The sequence below is a fragment of the Cariama cristata genome, unplaced genomic scaffold, assembly GCF_000690535.1.
Source record: "Cariama cristata isolate BGI_N322 unplaced genomic scaffold, ASM69053v1 scaffold13788, whole genome shotgun sequence".
NCBI classification, from domain to species: domain Eukaryota; kingdom Metazoa; phylum Chordata; class Aves; order Cariamiformes; family Cariamidae; genus Cariama; species Cariama cristata.
Genome location: NW_009630774.1, coordinates 14,179 through 32,688, shown reverse-complemented (window position 1 = coordinate 32,688; position 18,510 = coordinate 14,179). Strand labels below are relative to the sequence as shown.

The 18,510-nt window shown below is 45.0% G+C and overlaps 1 protein-coding gene across 1 annotated transcript in view; it reads left to right on the top strand.

Annotated features, from left to right (window-relative positions):
- Positions 1 to 3,397: 3,397 nt before the first annotated feature.
- ACVR2B (activin A receptor, type IIB) overlaps positions 3,398 to 18,510 on the top strand; it is a gene marked incomplete at its 5' end in the record, with an annotated part of 18,995 nt that continues 3,882 nt past the window's right edge. The window contains 8 exons of the mRNA XM_009705702.1: positions 3,398 to 3,605; positions 7,308 to 7,417; positions 8,782 to 8,933; positions 10,060 to 10,203; positions 11,283 to 11,426; positions 12,313 to 12,461; positions 16,158 to 16,272; positions 18,047 to 18,185. Of these exons, the coding sequence (XP_009704004.1) occupies positions 3,398 to 3,605; positions 7,308 to 7,417; positions 8,782 to 8,933; positions 10,060 to 10,203; positions 11,283 to 11,426; positions 12,313 to 12,461; positions 16,158 to 16,272; positions 18,047 to 18,185 (1,161 nt within the window). The remainder of the gene's footprint in view (positions 3,606 to 7,307; positions 7,418 to 8,781; positions 8,934 to 10,059; positions 10,204 to 11,282; positions 11,427 to 12,312; positions 12,462 to 16,157; positions 16,273 to 18,046; positions 18,186 to 18,510) is intronic.

Genomic DNA, 18,510 nt, shown 5'->3' with positions numbered 1-18,510 from the left:
CCTGCTGAGACCATCTTGGGCGCAAACAGAAGGCTTTCTTGCACTTCTGAGCACCCAGCAGGATGAGGATCCTTACCAAATGGCTTTTTAAAAAGATGTGAAAGCAGGTAGCAAACACACAGGTTTTTAAAGTGTCTCTTTAACGCGAGCATGCTTAGGAGCTGATGTAAGGAAAGCATACATATATTTAGTCACCCAAAACTTTATACATGCTTTTATTCAACTCATCTAAACTTTGACAGCAGGGGAAAAACTGTGAAAGACCTTTTTCCTGGCATTGTTGCTGTTTGCAGAGTTGGGTTTGTGTGTTTGCAAGCAGATCTTAGTCTTCAGCTGAAACTTATTCCAGAAAAGACAACTCTCTTGGGGGAAGGGAGCCTCGGCTCAGCACAGGATTTAGCAGCCTTGGTTTGCTGGTCCCAGAGTCGATACAGCTCCTGCTTCACATCTTTTTAACATTTCCTTTTCAAAGCACAGTAGAGAAACATCAAATCTCACCACAGCTTTGTGCATTGCATTGGTCTTTGTTGCAACTGGAGAAAACAGAGGCTATGCAATATTGCTCGAGGTTACAGGGAGAGGAGGCTGAGCCAGGATTAGGTTTTGGGGCTGCTTCCCAGGCAAATGGTTCATTAAACCTTCCTGCTTTCTGGGAGATGAGGTTGGGGAGGGAGAGGAAATTTCCATCTAGAGCAAAAGTGAGATTTGCTTTGGGATGATGGAAATGATATTACAAAATGTATTTCAAGGACTGGACCAGAAGGTGATAGTGAGTATTAGCTATCAAGTATCAGCTGGAAGCTATGTGAAGTATTACAGTGAAGCTAAGATATTTACTTATTCCTTTATAAATAAAAAGATATTGCCCTCTCCGCACACAAGACAATGCTCCTTTGCTTTCCTGATTTAACCAGTATTTAGCAAAAATGCTTAATCTGCCCTGACAAAGCGTGGTGTAAGTATCAAGAGAACAAATATCAAGGCTTTAACAAGGAGTGTCAATATTGACACTGTTCTGTGTTGAGGGATATTGGTAGGTTGTTTTTATTATAGTAAGCAACTTGTCAGAGAAAAACTCAGATGGAGCTTTGCAAGTGCCGATAAAACCTGCAGGTGCTATTGAAATTGAGCTCTTGTTCATGTGTGCTTTGAATATAATTTCCAGTTTCAGAAGTCAGCTTTATGACTTTCTCATACCCCTCCTCCTTTGCAGTCTCTCCCACGATGCAGATTAAACATTCTTCCGCAAAAAAAAAAAAAAAGAGTTATCAAAGGATTGAACACCTCTTCAACTTGCAAAGAGATCTTCCTAGTCTGATGAGTTTGCTCTGTACCGTAAAAATTACCTATCGCTGAGTCCCGGTGTTGGTATCAGGAGCAGGCTGGACACATCACACCTAGCTTGTGCTGAAACCATGGTTTCTTCTGCAACCTTCTTGCAGTTCCACTGCTGCTCCATGCCAGGTCATCTGCATTCCTTGCTTGATGCCTGTTGGCAGCAGAAGGTTGATTCCTTACAGCAGATCAGGCTACATTGAATAACTTGAGTGCAATCTCTAGCTCAAGTGCCATCTCTAAAGGGCTCTCCATGCCCTGCAAAATTGGAGGCAGATTCTGCCACCAGCTAACAGCTTGGAGACTTGGTGACTTGAGGTGTTGCAGGCTGTGGAAAGGCAGGTCAGGCTCCCCCCAGCATCCTGCTCACTTGGGACAAGTTGTTTAATCTTGGCATGTTGGATCTTCAGTTGGAAGTAATGTTCCCTTCTCTGGCTGGGTGTTGTGAGGGTACTTGAGACATCTGTAGTGGATGGGTGTTCAGGTCTGGAAAGGCCGAAGCTGCAGAAGGTATCTGGGGCCTGGAGCTGGTGCCTGTGCCCAGGCTGGGTGTTTTCTTTGCTGGTTGTAAACCACTCGCTGCTCAGTGTCTTATGAGGAGTAAATTGCATCACCTTGTAGAGACCTGGTTTGTCATGTTGAGTGGGAATCATAGGCTGGGTTGCATTTAGATCATCCAGACATGGCCCTGGCTGCCTTAACCTCAACATTAAAGGTTTCATGGCCTTTGGAGAAGATAGAGTCATGAAAGCACTGCAAGATTTTCCAGCCAGAAACTTAGTGCCGTGCTTTGCAAAGGTCTGGCTGTTCTGGGAGCACAGCACTTTCACTTCACCATCCTGTGGGACCCATTTGTGTTTTCTACCCAGTTGTCAACACATTTTATTGGGATACCTGCATTTTCCATGATTGCAATCCATCAAAATAATGGCCAGGTCTGACCTTGCCTTAGGTTGGGTAATCCCAAAGAGAGACGGCTGCTGCATGGCATCTCAGTATTTATGAAATCATGAGCTTCATGGTACCTTTTCTGGTTGTCTGCTTACCTGTCCTGTGTTTGTTTCATTCTTCTCATTTTAAACTAATCTTCAAAATGCCACAAAGTAGAATATTTCCAAATGAAGAGAGGATTTCTAAGGCTTAGGGCAAAACAGGTCACCTGCAGATATCAGTGTTCCAGTACTTAACTCTATTTTTAGTGGATGTGTCTGTAATCGTGTGTCAGTTCTGTGCCATGGTGTCTATGGGGGAATTGTTTCACTTGGGGCAGTAGGAGTTCCTCAGTCCTTTGGTACAAGGCTCTAAAGGGGGAAAGACCCACAGGCTATGGAGACTCCTTTGTTTGTTGTCGCCAAACGTCCATTTGGGGTGGCCAGAGTTGTTTAGGAAACTGTTGCTTTTTGCTGAAGGTCTTGCTTGGGTGGAGAGGCGGTGTGAACTGTTTCAACTACAGCTAAAAACATGGCTTTTATCATATGAAGACTTACCCAGATAAGCCTGAACTGGGATCTAAGCGAGGAATAGGCACTGGTCTGGCCCTCCTCTGTAGAATGAATATTATCTATCCTCAGTCACATCCTACCCGTGTAAGGAACCATTTATTTTTAGGTGGTGATTCCCAAAATAGTGGTGGAGAGAGTGGGTAACTCCATTGTGTGACATCCCAGCAAGCGGCAAGTAGCACCCTGTGAGTTTGTCTTTCCTAAACAGGGTTTCTGTGGTTAGAAAATACTGGGTACGGGTTGCCTTATACATCCCCCTGTTAGGGTCCTGCGGTTGAAGCACTGGCCAGAGGAGACCTGGGGGGGTTCTCAGCTGGGCTGTTGACTTCACCATGAGCTCCGGTTGTGAGCGGAGGCAAACCTGACCTCTCCATTCCCCACCTCATACCAGCAAAGGAAATTAACCCTCTACACCATGCTGAAGCTCACATCAATGAGCTGCTTAGCTTCTAGTGAGGCAATTGTATGCATCACCTAAAGCATAGCCACACGAAGATCTGTTTTCCGGGATCCATTTCTGATTTTGCTTGAATGTACTTGGGGTTTGGATTTTACTTCAGGACCAGGCCATGGGGAGGCTGAGACAAGGGAATGCATTTACTACAACGCCAACTGGGAGTTGGAGAAGACCAACCAGAGCGGCGTGGAGCGCTGCGAGGGGGAGAAGGACAAGCGGCTCCACTGCTACGCCTCCTGGAGAAACAACTCGGGCTCCATTGAGCTGGTGAAGAAAGGCTGCTGGTTAGACGACTTCAACTGTTATGACAGGTAATAGCCTAACTGGTTTTTCTGAATACAGGTTTAATTGTTCCTCTAAGTGTAAAGGCTCATGATTTTTGCATCGAGGAAAAGAAAGCAAGTCCAAGTCAATTGGGCCATTCATCCGCTGTAATTACTTCTGTTGCTAATGCTGCGCTCAGAATTGTCACTTATCTGCCTTGACTTTCTAAATAGAAGCTGCAAAAGACACTTTTAGGGTTTTTTGTTGTGGTTTTTTTTTTTTTCCTTAGCAAAGCCTTGATAATTCTGGCATGCGTTGAAAAACGTGTCCTGTACCATCAAATGAAGAGCAATATGTTCTTCCAAGAGCATTTGGCGATACAAAGGAAAACTTGGAATCATTTGGAGCTCTCTAGCAAAGCACAGATATCTGGGGGTGGTTAGAGGTTGAGATATTCTGGCATTTGTGATGTTGGAAAAAGTTTCACTGCTCTTCAGCTGAGGTAAGAGACGGGCCAGGAGAAAGAGCGAGGCAGCAAAAGCAATACGCGTGTTTGTGTGTCGCTGCATTTAGCGAGCTGAAAAGGAGCGAGGCTTTGTAGTACGAAGGCTTCAGCCTCATTAAATAGCTGGGAAAATAAACTAGTCTTTTGTCATGTCCCTTGATGAAATTCTGCAGAGGGGAAAAGAATTACAGCTAAAGAAAATAGCCCTCTGAAGTTTCACTGTTTAAAAGGACAATGTTCAGTAGCTCTAGAATCAGTGTTTCTGTTAAAAAACCCCCAATGGCCAGCCAACCAGCCCGAACCCAACCCTTTCCATAAGGATTAACAGAACATAAAATTAAAGGATTTCCCTTGATAGAGCACCAGTATAGGTTGATCTCACCTTGGTGCAGTTCCCAGCTGCGCATCTTTGTAGCTTCTCATTCCAAAAGTTTTAGGACGGCAGGTCCTAAGCTGTGGGGCTTAAGCTGGGACTAGATTTGTCCCATGGCTGGAGAACTTTCTCCCTTCAGTGCTGTACACTACCGCTGATTTTGTGGCCGTTGTCTTAGCTTATCCCGACTGTGAGTCTTTCCTCATCTTCGTTCTATTATTAGCGCTGGGGTTACTTTCCCACCGCACCTATTCCCTTGCCAGTTGCGTAGCCAAGCTCTATATATAGTTAAATTTTTATTCTTTCCCAATAAATCAATCCTCCTTGGCCCATTAGTCATCTTAATGCCGATCCTTCTGAGAACAGAAGGTCACTGTAGTTTCCTACTTCCAAGCAGAAGTGTTTACTGTAAACAGATTTCTCCTTTCAGTGCCTGCTCTCATATACAGTGACACTTGTATTGTCACTGAGTGTCTCTGTGCAGGGATGTAGTGGTTCTTAAACTTTGTCATAATGTGTTGCTCTGTTGCAATGGTAAAAAGTTTCCAGGGCTCCTCACAAGCCTTTTTGCAGCCCTGGGGTTGAGCATCCATTATCCTGCAGCCTGATTCTTCAAAGCCGCAGTTCCAGGGCAAAGCTAAAAGATCTTCTGAGAATTAACACAGTACAAGTGTTGAAAGCAACATTTGAAATAAAGGTTAGCTTGAATTAAATAAAGACTGTTTAAATGCAGTCTTTTTTAAGGGTTTTTTTTTTTCCCTTCCCTTGAGTGCCCTTGGCAGTCTTTCATGCGGGTAGTGTTGCATCCCAAGATGGCAAAAATGGATAAAAAAGATGATTTTTTGATCGACAGTGCTGTGCCAATGCCCTTTTTGTCTCTGTCTTCAGCACCTTTGGATGTCGAGCTCCTGGGTGCAGCCTCAGGAGATGCACCTGTACCTGCATCTACACAAGTGTCCCCTGGATGCAGGACACGGTCCTATTCTGCCAGGCTGCAGCTCCTCTTGGAGCACGGGCAGTACGTCCTGGTACGTGCCAAGTGCTGTCTCCTTGTTGCTGGAAGGCGAAAAATTCAGGAGTGGAAAGACTGGGACATTGAGAGTGATGGCTCCTTACTCTGTTCTTTATCTTAAGGAAACGAGAATGTGGCACATGTACATTTAAGGTTATAGGAAAAGGTAGTGTTTAAAAAAGCTCTTCGTTTATTTACACAGCCCCACTGGAGAGGTGTATTCATGTTGCCTTGAAGAGCATGTGAACCACTAAGAAACATGCCCTTTCTGCCATAGAAAAATGTGTCATTCTCTCCCACTGTCTCATTTGTAATATTTGCTAAGTATAACATGTCATATATACCTGGATGGCTGCCCTGAGCACACACTAACTCAAAGACAGGGATAATGAATTGCAGATGCGGAGCAGGCTGTTTTCACTCATTAGCTTGATTTCTTAACCAACAGATTTAGCAAAGGATGTGTTTTCTGTTGAAGACTCCAATACTGATGCTGTTAAATCCAAACGGCTTGTTATCCGATTTCACGAAAAAGCATCTGGAAACATTGCTTAACTTGTTGAAACATCATTGTTCATTTGAATAAGTCAAATAGCTGCTTTTTTTCTTTGAAGTTTAAAAAAATAAAAGCCTGAAAAACAAATCAAGTGCTTCCCAGCTGAGACCTCGCAGGAGACATTTCAGCTATAGCTGCTTTTTTCCCCCAAAAGGAATAAAGCGGTGAAAACTACCCTGCATTATGATTGAAGAGAGCCCTTTCCGTTCTTCTCGTGGCAGTATGTCAGTGATACCACAGAAAGGGAGGCTTGGCATGGGTTCATAAATGAGTAATAATGTCAAACACGTATGATTGTTTTGCTACTTCCTCCGAGTGGTCGAAGGAAGGAAGTCATGCATATAATTTAGCTGGGCTTCAGGAAATAGTTTGATCCAGTTCTCGGCGGAGAGCAGTTCTGCAACCCTAATAACTAAAAGCGGAGGGTAACGTAGCAAAAGGTGGCAGGGAAAGGAAGCAGGCATTTAAGAAAGAGAAAGAAATGACTGCTAGAGCACTGCAAAAATCACTGCACACCTCTTTTGGCATTGATCTGTGGGAGAGGGAGGATGTGTGGAAGTGGAGTTGGCTGATCTGTGGAAGTCCCAGTGCACGGTGTGGAAGGAAACCTCAGTGCTGAGAAGGCTGTAGTGGTACCTGGATAACAGGCAAATACAGAAAAATGAGAGCAGCAACCTGATTTTCTTAAAGACTTTTGTGCAGGAATAGGTTTTTTAAAGGAGAAGGAGATGGCACTTGGAAATTAAACTTAAAAAACAAACAAACAAACAAACAAAAAACAACCCCAAACCTGCGGCAGGGCTGTTGCTGCTGTTGTCTGGTGCCTTTCTAGTGCGTAGAGTTAAGTGATGCTCAAGGCTGTGAGAGCAGTCTTAGCTCAGCCCTCGTCATATGTGCTTTATGTTACAAACTTTAATTGCATGATCAAATACTCCTCTCCCCTGACAGCGTACATATGGGCTGTGGGAAAGACACTGTTCAGGGAGTGAGGCATCTCTCCATCGTTCTTCTGCTTCTCATTCAGTTAGCGGCAGCGGCTGTTATTTATTACTCACCATCTAATGCCTTCAGTACATATGGAAGCATTTGTTTCCTTTACGGTCTTTTCAAGGGTCTTTGCTATCCACTGGAGTATTTGAGTGCCAAGTTGTTTTCCGTAAGTGGAGATTGCTGATCTGTGCGGTGCAGCAGCAGAAGGTGCATGGAGAAGACAATTTGGGGCAGGTCGGCTCCCAAAGACAAGAGGCAGGAGTTGGCTCATGTTTTTTCTCTTCCCTTCATTGTCTGTCCCTCCTTGATGCAGGCAGGAGTGTGTAGCCACAGAAGAAAACCCTCAAGTGTTTTTCTGCTGCTGCGAGGGCAACTATTGCAATGAGAAATTTACCCATTTGCCTGAAGTCACCGGCCCAGAAGGTGAGTGACTGGGTGGATGGGGAGTTGGGATCTCTTCCTCTAGATCCAATTTGCGATGACTTTGAGTTCTTGGATGTTGAGCAAAAAACTACATCCAACAGGACACAAAGTACCATTTTGGTTACAAAGTCCAGAAATCCTTTTGCTGCGGTTCTTTAAGAGTCGTTTTTTAAGGTTGTTTCACTCTGTGGGTAAAGTGTGTTGTACTAACCCCTCAGATACCATCACTAAGGATTAGGTTTTCTTTATGGTGGGTGTTCACAGTGGGATATTACAAAACAAAATCCCGCACGAGGGGAGGAGGGCAGAGTGCTGTATACAGCATGGAACAAGAGTCAAACTCTTAAAAGGTATTTGGCACCTTCTTTATTAATTTTCATAGGTTGCAGGTCTCCAAATGCCTTGAGCATCTAGGATTTTTGCATTTGATTGCTATTTTGTTGTTCTGGGGATTGAAAGGGAATGGGTGTTCATGTCAGCTTTCAGAGTTTGTGGATATACTTCAAGGAGGAAAAGTAATAGCATGTCCTTCTTCAGAGGCTAACAGAATAATGATGATTGTTTTAGCTGTATGCTTACTAAAGTATCATTCAATAAAAATTATTAAAGCAGGTGGCTCTTTTCCTTAGGATGGTTTCTTTTGCTATCAACTACCTACATTTACAGAGATGTTCCAATAGACCATTATCAGATTTTCCTAGGCTTTCCTGTTAAGTTTTTAATTGTTTACATGGGTTTTATCTCCTGTTATTAATGTACCCGTAGCAACCTAGTAGCAGATATTCTTTCTCTCACAGTTTTTTGTTTAATTTGGCAAGTCTTGCTATTTTTTCCTTCCCTGTCTCCAACATAGCAACATGGCTCCATTTAGTATTCCCATTGTTTGTGTCTCAACTGCACTGATGTAATTTGGAACAAGAACTACTGTGGGAATAGTGCATTTGATTGTGGCTCCGGCAGCATTTTACTAAAAACTGACATCTTGTCAATCACTGTAAAAGGCACAGCAACACTGTGAGGGATTTCATGCTTGCTTAATACATTCGGAAGGGTTAAGAGGAGGAAATTTTCTGCTTTTATGTATCCCAGCAAGAAATACCCATCTTAAATAAAGGTCAGATGGAGGCTTGGCTTGCAAAGTGTGGTTTGGACCATTGCAACTCCATTACTAATAGCCATATGGAAAAGAGGAAACCGCAGAGCCTCATGAATACTGTTGGGATGTGATGGGACATGCCACTAAGCATTGTCAACTTGGGCGTAGAAGGAAGGATGGGGTTTGGTTGCATCTGGATGTGTAGCTGACAGTGCTGTCGCACGCCTGAAGCGTCCTTTCGCTCGTTTACCCTGCTCTTTTCTTGCAGTCATATACGAGCCGCCACCGCCAACACCCTCCCTGCTCAACATCCTGGTGTACTCGCTGCTCCCCATCGCTGTCCTCTCCGTGGCCATCCTCTTGGCCTTCTGGATGTACCGTCACCGCAAGCCTCCCTACGGGCATGTCGACATTAATGAGGTGAGGGAATCACTCCCCTTTATTTGGACCTTACAAAAGGCATAGAGGCTGCTCAGTGTATGCTCACATCCACTTTTACTTCACTCTTTTCAGGTAGCTTAACTTCTCTCTTTTTGAAGTTGGTGGTACAGTTGGCTTCTGTGGTGGTGTTAGTGCCCCCTGTGAGGCTGATGGGTTTAGACGGGGTTATCACCATGTCCAAGATTCCTAAGGGATGGAGTTACGCAGCCTTGCTTGGTGGCTACCCTTCCCCCCAAACTCTCAAAGCCATTGCCTGATTTCAGCCAGCTTTGCAGAGGAGCAGAGATCAGAGAGATGATAAAGTTCCTACCAGCTTTATGGGGTGAGGGGAGATGCTTTCCCTGTTGAAGCTCAGTTTTCATGAGCCATCAGAGAATGCATGCAGAAGGTCATCCTTATGGCCCAAAGCCATCGGGAACTGGTCCTTGCTGGCTCTGCTGTGCCCTGAGCCTTCTGGTTTCTTCTGAAGGGCCGAGCAGCAACCTCTGCCTCCCTCCTGTGCCCATTACAGCCCATAGTGTGAACCTCTCCCATCTGAAAGCAGATAGGACAGAGCTCCAACCCCACGCGTCCTGCGGGTTTGCGTTGTTCTCCTGCACAAATGCAGAGTTTAAACAGATACGATCTTTATGATGCTGACAGACCTGTTTACTGCCCATTGCTGGGGTTATGTGAAACACGCCTAATGAATTGCAAAGCAGTGGGAGGTTTTAGGTGTAGTTCGCTGTTGGGTCACAAAGATCAAAAAGTTCCTTCTTTTGGCAGGAGGTAGCCTTGAGGTCATCGGTGTTTTACAGCCCAAAATAGCTCTTGCTTTGAAAACATAGGAGAATTCAGGTTTTGCCAGAGGATGACAGGCAGTAGTTTGACACACAAAGTGACACTTGGAGGCATAGATTGTTATATATGTTCTATACAAATACTCTACAAAGCAAAATAGGGAGTTTCGGGCTGCTCTTGATGCAAACAGTACATTGAAATAATTTGTATTAAATAAAATGTTACTTCTTTAGCCCTCTTTTCCCATATGCGATCTCTCCATTCCTCCCTTTTCTTTGTTTCACAGTCCAGCTTCAGCTGGTGACAATGTTTTTCTCTCGTGCAGGACCCCGGCCCACCACCCCCTTCTCCCCTGGTTGGCCTAAAGCCTCTGCAGCTCTTGGAGATCAAGGCGAGGGGACGCTTCGGCTGTGTGTGGAAGGCTCAGCTGATGAATGACTACGTAGCAGTGAAAATCTTCCCTATTCAGGTGAGAAGGGCATTGCATTAGGTTCTCACTCGCTAGGCTTCCTCACCGGCCCTGAGATGCTCTAAGTGCCTGTGGAGGTCATGGTTTTTAAGACCATAACAAAGATACATTTGGACTCTTCTGCTGGGGGAAAAAATTCAAGGACCCTCCCTTCCTACGCTTTTCTCTGTGTTATCCCATTGCCAAATGCTTCCTGTAGTAGTAGTTGTTGCAAGAAGGGCAAAACCAAGCCCATTTTGAAATCTACAGAGTATTTTAACTTCACTACGAATGTCCGTGTTGTTAAAGTCCAGCAAGGCAGCGAGCAGCTGCCGTGCCCCTAGTGCACACAAAGGACCAAAGCCCCGGCTTTGTGTGTCCTGCCTGGGTGGATTGTAAATCCAGATCCGAACCTAGCAAACAGTTTACAGCTTACAAAGGCACAGCCCTGGTGCTGTGAAAGCTAATTGCACTGCAGCGTTTCTGTCAGCTCACGTCTTCCGCTCTAGGAAACCTTTGAACGCTTCTGTCTTGACTCTCTAGGAATTGCAGATGGAAAGAGTAAAGCAGGCCAAAGTCAAATGAAAGAAAAATGACTGAAATATCTTTGTGCTCCTCCGCTATCTCCTTCTTCGTTGATTTTTCACCTCGTATTTGTTGTCATAGCGTTGCTAAAGGAGATTTGCACATCTTCTGTCCAAGCCAGCTGTGCCCTACTAGTAAATATTCAGTAGAGCCTAGATTTTGCAATTGTAACAATTACAGCTACGATGCAGATCTGGGTGCTGTATGTGCAGGCTTTATTCTTGCAAGCATCCTTAGGAAATCTTGACAAATCTTATTTCTCAGGGAGGTTGAGTTTGCATTCCTCCCCCCTCCCCACACATGTGCTTTAGGAATAGCTGACGATAATTTTGGAGAAGGGAAACCGAGAACAGCAACTACCCTTTAGGAAAACAGCCTCATTTTGAAGGGCTACATCACATCCAAATGCCGGAGGAAGATATTAAGAGGACTGTGAGCAGCTCTGACTGAGCTGAAGGAGCTGTTTGCTTTAAAGGGAAGCGTGATCTTTGATGGTGCGTTTCTCCCTGCTTTAGGATAAGCAATCTTGGCAGAGCGAGAGGGAGATTTTCAATACTCCTGGCATGAAGCATGAAAACCTTTTGCAATTTATCGCAGCAGAGAAAAGAGGGACAAACCTAGAGACAGAGCTCTGGCTGATCACAGCTTTCCACGACAAGGTAACGTATCATTGCACGTACATTTTGGGAAGGCAGAGGGGTGGCTGGTTGTGAAACAGCAGGATTTGGTGTCTAATATTCTCCCAGAAGCTCCCCTGTAATCTATCCAGGCTGTCCCTAGTGAGCCATGGCTCAGTGGTAGCGGAGAAGTGCTCCTGCTCCCCTCCTTCAAAGGCCCTTCCTTTAGCTTTCAAGACTTTCCCACACAAACATAGGATTAATAAGGTGGGACCCGGGCAGAGAAAGAGGCACAAAAAGCCACAGCTCACATATGTGTTGGTCACCATCTCTTAATGTGCTTAGATGAACGTGTGGGAGCTGGATGTCGCAGACCATTGCAGTCCCAGCTCACCCCTTGCAGATGGGCTTTGTGTTTGCTTTTGAAGCTTGGGGCATATCTCCCATTTCATGGATTGCTTTAGTTATCAAATATGACTAACAATTAAAACAAACACGTGCAAATCCGGGGTTGAGCCAGCAGTGTTATCCCTCTGTTTAATCCAAGGTCTACTGAGTCAATCATTGCCACAACCAGCTGATACGATGCATGATCTGCTTGCATGGAAAGCTTTCCCCCTTCTTAGGTTAGATGAATTGCTCTATTTTGAGATTTTATCCCTTACCTCCCTCTCCTTCCCTGGCAGATTAGTAGACTCCTTCTAGACATCCAGATACTTTCTGTGCTGTCAAAGACTGAGGATTCACAAATGTTTCTGGTTTTTATTTCTTCCTCTTTTTTACTTTCACTAGTGATTTTATTCCCCCTGTTAAATCAAGGTTCAAATTTCTCAAGCACTCATTAAAACCATTTTCTAAACTGATGAGTTGGCACATCTGTCACGTAGCAGGGCCTGCAATTAAGAACATACGATGTCCTGTTTCGCAGGGCTCTCTGACCGATTACCTGAAGGGCAATATTATCAGCTGGAATGAGCTCTGCCATGTTGCAGAAACAATGGCCCGTGGCTTGTCCTACCTTCATGAAGATGTCCCTTGGTGCAAAGGTGAAGGACACAAACCTGCTATAGCACACAGGTATGGCCTCTTTCATTGACACCACTCAAGTGCTGCGTTCAAACGTTTGCAACCTCTTTGAAATGATGCTGTTGAATGGAGGAGGAGATTGTGCTTTTATGAAGTAAATGCCTTTTAACCCAAAAAATCCTGTGCTAAGACAAGAATTTTTTTCAGCCACATATGAAATGGTGAAGGGCAAGTAAGTGTCTTGTCCATGAAACAGTCATTATGGTTGGTAGTGGTTTATGGCAAATGTCTGTAGGGTAGGTGCTTCCCTCTTCCATCAGCTCTTCTCCTGACATGTAGTGGGAGGAGAACTCTGGTTGCTGCAGAACTGCTCTTTGAAAGGACTGTGCTTGATAGTTCACATTACAATCTGTGTATTTCTGTGGCCGTACCAAGAATTGGACCCTTTTTTTCCCTAAGTGTTGTAGGCTGATAACTCCCCTGCGTGTCCTCTCATACAGCTTTTCATCATTAGGTAAGAAATGGAGAAACTGTAGAAATGCAGAAAATGGCTGCTGTTTATTTTTCACTGTAGTTTTATAGTGCCCAAATCGTGCCAGGGTACTTACGGGAGACATCCGAGCAGGCACCATGGTGCCTCTGAGGCCTCTTGGCACACACTTCAACCCACCTGGGTGGCAGGTGGGGACAGTTAGAATCCAGAAATCAGTGGGTTAAACCCGCCTCATTGCAATGATAACTTTTTTTAGCCCTTCTCTAAAGTCCTACACTGCTTGCCCTGGACTAAAGCATCTCTACCAAGCGGTTTGCTAGTGGCATGGCAGGAGGGGAGAGTTTTCCAGAAGGGATTTACGTGGACTACATGCTGTAATCTGCAGCCATACTCCCCCAGCACCCACCACATTTCATCTAGGAGGGACTTAATACCCCACATCCAGCTGCAGCAATTTGTACCTGATCTAGCAGGGCTGTCTTTATGTACGGCAAAATAATCCCTGTTTTTGCAAGGGTGTCCCTACCCCCAAAACAACCCCCTCCCCAAACTTGAAGGTTTCTGAGAGCTGGGGGCTGTTGAAAGAGCCTGAAGCTGCCTTTGTGCTGCTCCTGGAGCTGACCCCTGTGTCCCTGACATTTGTCCCTGTGGAATAAAGGCAGTGGTTTATACAGGAAAATTCCTGAGGGTGGGGAACAGAGAAAGGCTATAGAAAGGCTTTAAAGCAACAGATCGTGCTCATTAGTGTCCCCATCCATTTAGCAAATGATAAAAGATGAAGAATGCACCATTTGTGTGAATTTAGCACATACCTACGGAAAAGGGATTTCAGGACAAAGGGGATTTCCCTTGGATTAGCCCACTCCTTTTAGTTTTATTTTTGTTTTAAAAGAAAACACTAAATACGTTTTAAAGGAGGGGGAGGGAAGGATGTATTTTTTCAATGCCTTCACACAATGGATGCCAAGATGCTGGGGTTGCCGGATGGGACTCCCCAAGTCTGCTGGGCAGGGGTTCAGCTGACTCCTCACCGGCCCCCAGCACTACAAGGAGGATTAAAGTTGTGGGATCTCTTGTTGGTGTGAAAGTGCCCCCACGTGGAAACTGAAAATAAAATCTCCAGTGTCTGAATCGAGTTAACGCACCCATCATTCATAGCCCAATCGCTCCCTTGTTCCCTAGCTTGAAGCATTATACAGAAAAAGATATTTTCTTCTTTTCAGGCCGCTTTCCTTTATGAGTGACCGTTTTAGGATGGTCTAGTGCGTACGGTGTTAGCGGGAATTCTGCTTGGCGTGGCTTGGATTAGGTCTTTCTCCCTGTCCTGGTTATGTTTGCATAGCAGCTTACACTTGCCAGTTCAAGGTGGTTTGTGGAAGGAAGGAAAGCATGGAAAAATTGGGAAATGTATGGAAATGGGGGAGGCAGAAAGAAGCACAAAGGGAAATCCCTGCATGATGTATCAAGATGTAGTAGTTAATTGTTGCATGCTCAAAGGGCAGTGCGGGTGAACAGCAGCAAATGCCTGTACAGTAATACTGGTTTACATCTCGCTTCGCTTTGGAAACATATTGTTCAGGCAGACTTGTCTAATAATTTCTGTGTGGTCCTTGTTGAGCCACTGTTTTGCAAAAATCTTGTGCACAATCTGTACCATCCTGGAGGGCATAATCCCCTAATGCTGACTGAGCAAAGGAGTTTATCTGTGTCATTAGATGATGGCTGTTTTCTAAGCCTGTGGGGAAACTGCTATAGCATAGAAGCAGTCAGTCTCTAAGACAACAGGTATTAGGTCAGTGGTGTTTTTCTGTGTAACGGAGGGGTACAAATGTTTTGCAGGTTCTGCAAAATTATGCTGTGTCCCTGGAAACCCTGTGTGACCCCTTGAGGTGATGGAGGCTGGTTTGGTTTCTGCTGGGCTTCCCTGGCTGTATGATGCTCTCCAACTCCACACTCACTTCTCCCATCTTAACACTTGAGCCAGAAATGCCCATTATGCTGTGTTTAGCTTAGAAAATCCTTTCTTCTGATTTTTTAAGCTCAGAATCAGGGCCTGGGTAGTACAGGATGATTTTTGCTCATGGTGCTTTGAGATGGTGCTCTGGAATCCAAAGCTGCAGCGAGCAGCCCTTCTCTATGGTCCAGCAGTTTCTCTCTTCCCAAAGAATTTTGACAGGTCCCTCTAGTGCGGAACAATTGTATCTGCCCTCATTAATTATTTTGTGCAGGCCTGCAATGTCCTGCAATCAGCAGGGTCACTGAGTGAATTGATGGTAGGGAAATTATAATGCTGAGCATACAGGACAATTGCCATCTGCTGTCTAAGGTCTGTAATTTAATTAGATTGCCAAATATTCCTTTTCAGATGAAAATGCAGGAAGCCCAGGGAACAGGGCTTGACTGGTTAGGCATCTCGGTGTGACCCTCCTCCACCCCCCTACCCCCCCTTTCCAGCCCCTGCAGATTTACCTGAGCTGCCCTGAAACGATCCTGCTGCAGCACAGGACTGACACAAATGTCCCCGTAAAGCCACCTTCAAGCACAGACCCACCATCTCTATTGCAAATGCTTACACCTGCCCGTCAGCTGCCCAGTCCGATCCTGACAGCTTGTCTGAGTGTGGGCTCACCCCCTTCCCTGCTTGCTTTCCAACCTTCCGAATTCTCTGGGGAAGATCAATCCAGCAATTAAAGCATAAGTGTAATAGATGACTATGGCAAAAGTCTGTTGAAGCGTGTCGTCAGGGTGAAGAGAGTCCCACCAGCATCTGCTGATTTCCAGGAAGATCTAATTTTGTAGATAGGAGCAAACATCCTTACTAGGATAAAGAGTCAATGCACCCCCTTAACCTGTCTTGCTTTTGTAATTGGGAGTGAGAAATGTAAGAAGTCCCCAGAGACGGGGGTCCACAGCTGGGGCTCAGAGCAAAAAATGGTGCCTTATACTGCCTGCTCTAATTAAAACACTCCCTTCATATCACTCTCTGCCTTTATTTTGAGGTTAATTCACTGTAGAGTTTGGCTGACTCTGTGCCGGGCAGCACAGGGCTGCTTGGTTGTGGTTTAGGGACATAGGCAGCGAGGAGCAGCTGAATTTGCCAGTGCTGGCCGTGCCGGGCAGCCGGGGAAGGAAGGAAGGAGCTGATTTACTGGGGGCTGCTAAACCTATAGACTTACAAAGTGGTGTGTTGCAATGTGATTTAGACGCGTGCCATAATAAACTCTTCCCAAACTTGCTTCTTGGCTTGTCCGTAGGGACTTCAAGAGTAAAAATGTCTTGCTGAAGAATGACTTGACGGCAGTGCTAGCCGATTTTGGACTAGCTGTACGGTTTGAACCTGGAAAACCCCCAGGGGACACTCATGGACAGGTAATCATTATCTTTAACAATAACATTTTAAAAAGTTAGGCTTGCCATTATCTCCTCAGGAGTAGGGGATAGTTTGTATAGATGCATTTAATTCTCTTCGAGATATGTATTTTCCATAAAAGCTTGTGCTCAGACATAAATTCTAGGAGCTGCTTTGATCTGCGTGAGTGGGGAAACCCCCAGGGGACACTCATGGACAGGTAATCATTATCTTTAACAATAACATTTTAAAAAGTTAGGCTTGCCATTATCTCCTCAGGAGTAGGGGATAGTTTGTATAGATGCATTTAATTCTCTTCGAGATATGTATTTTCCATAAAAGCTTGTGCTCAGACATAAATTCTAGGAGCTGCTTTGATCTGCGTGAGTGGGGAGAGTGCTCAGCCCCTCCCAGCCGCTGTGCGGGTGGAGTCCCCCCCGGCCCCGGGGGCAGGGGGCTTCTTCCTTCAAACACAGGACTTGTTGACTCTTTATTGTCTTGGTATTAAATATTAATACTCCTAAAATTATTCATTTATTTTTAGGAATTCAGCGGGGCTGGCTGCTTGGGTGACCTTTAGCAACAGCAGATCTTGCAAGCTGGCTGTGTGCTGCGTAAACAATTTACTATGTTTTTATGAGTGCTTAATTTTCTGGCTTTGCGTTGTGGTGAGCGGCCCCTTGTTCTGCTCTCGTGCCAGGGCACAGCAAGGCCAGCATCCCCTCCGTGTGCCTCTAGGGTTTTTTGAATGCTTGTCTCCAGTACGGGCTCCCTTTTTACCTTTATCTCAGAAGGAGCAAACACTTTGCTGGGTTAGCCCCCACCCCCAGCTTTCCTCATTTTTGCCCTCTTCTTTTGGGCTTTTCCAGTATTTTCCACACCTTTTCACGTGCTGACTTCCCCCGTACTCAGTGCCCCAGGTAACAGCAAGAACAGATGAGAATTTCTTAAAGGAAAATATTAAAGGCATTTCAGTTCCCATGTTAAAAAGGTAGGGTTTTGTTCCTTTCTCTGCTCTCCTACATTATGGGTTATAATTCTGCCACGTATTTAACCACAAGCACATGAAGAGCTCGTTATGTCTCTGCCTGGACTAAACACAAGATAGGCATTATAATGAGGACTGAATCCCCTCAAAGTGAGAGGGGATCTTTTCCAAACAGATCACAGCAAGCCAGGGCAGGGTAGACTTTGCAGGGTTCATGCTTTACTACTCCTGTGGATGCAGGAGTCTTTTTTATCCAGGGCTGTCAAACCAACATCTTTTCCTACCATTTCAGGATATATCAATTTTACTCTTCTCTTTTTTCTTTATATGTTTAATTTTTTTTTAGTGAAAGGGGATTGAACTTTCAACCACTATGATAACCAAGTCTGACTTGACCTCAGGGTGTTTTGTGTGTCTCCAAAGACAGCATTTTTTCATGCAGCATATGCTGCTGGACCAAGATGCGGTGGGATGCAGGGAAGGCAGGATTTCATCCATACTCACCGTGCCACGCTCACGCTGCATTTAAATTAGACCTGTAGCATATGCTGAATGAATATCACACACGTAGCCATGCACTTTGGCTTTTTCCTTCAGGTAGCTTATCTAGACTCAAGTGATCTTAATGAGAATCCGTGTCAGAAAAAACAGGTCCCTTTTTACTTGTTTTTCGAGCGAGGTGCAACTTCAGCAGAAGTAGCCTTAAGGCTAATGAAACCAGCACTCATCTAATGAGTGCATCTCCAACCAGTGGAGGCTGATGGGCCCAACTGGAATGTAACCTAAGTTGTGTTTTTTCTCTATAGGTGGGAACAAGGAGGTATATGGCTCCCGAAGTGTTAGAGGGAGCAATCAACTTCCAACGAGACGCCTTCCTGAGAATAGACATGTATGCAATGGGACTGGTGTTGTGGGAGCTAGTCTCCAGATGTAGAGCAGTTGATGGTAAGAATAAAGATCGTCTCTTCCCTGGGGAGGGCTCTGTTTCAGAGTGGTTTAGTTTTCCAGAGAATGGGCCTGGCTTTGTTTAAAGAAAAAAAATAATTAGTGATGTATTTTTGTTAAGCCCCGAATCTGTTTTTCACTTGCTTGTTTGTTAACATAAGCTGTCATTCTCTGTAGATAATAACCTTTGTAGTGTTCAAGTCTCAAAGTGCTTTTAACTATGCTGGTTACATTGCAAATTGGTTGAGAACTCAGAGGGAGAAAGACTCGAAGATTCCTCCATCAGTGGTGGGTGTCCTTTAGTCCTGAGCCTGCTTTGTGCTGC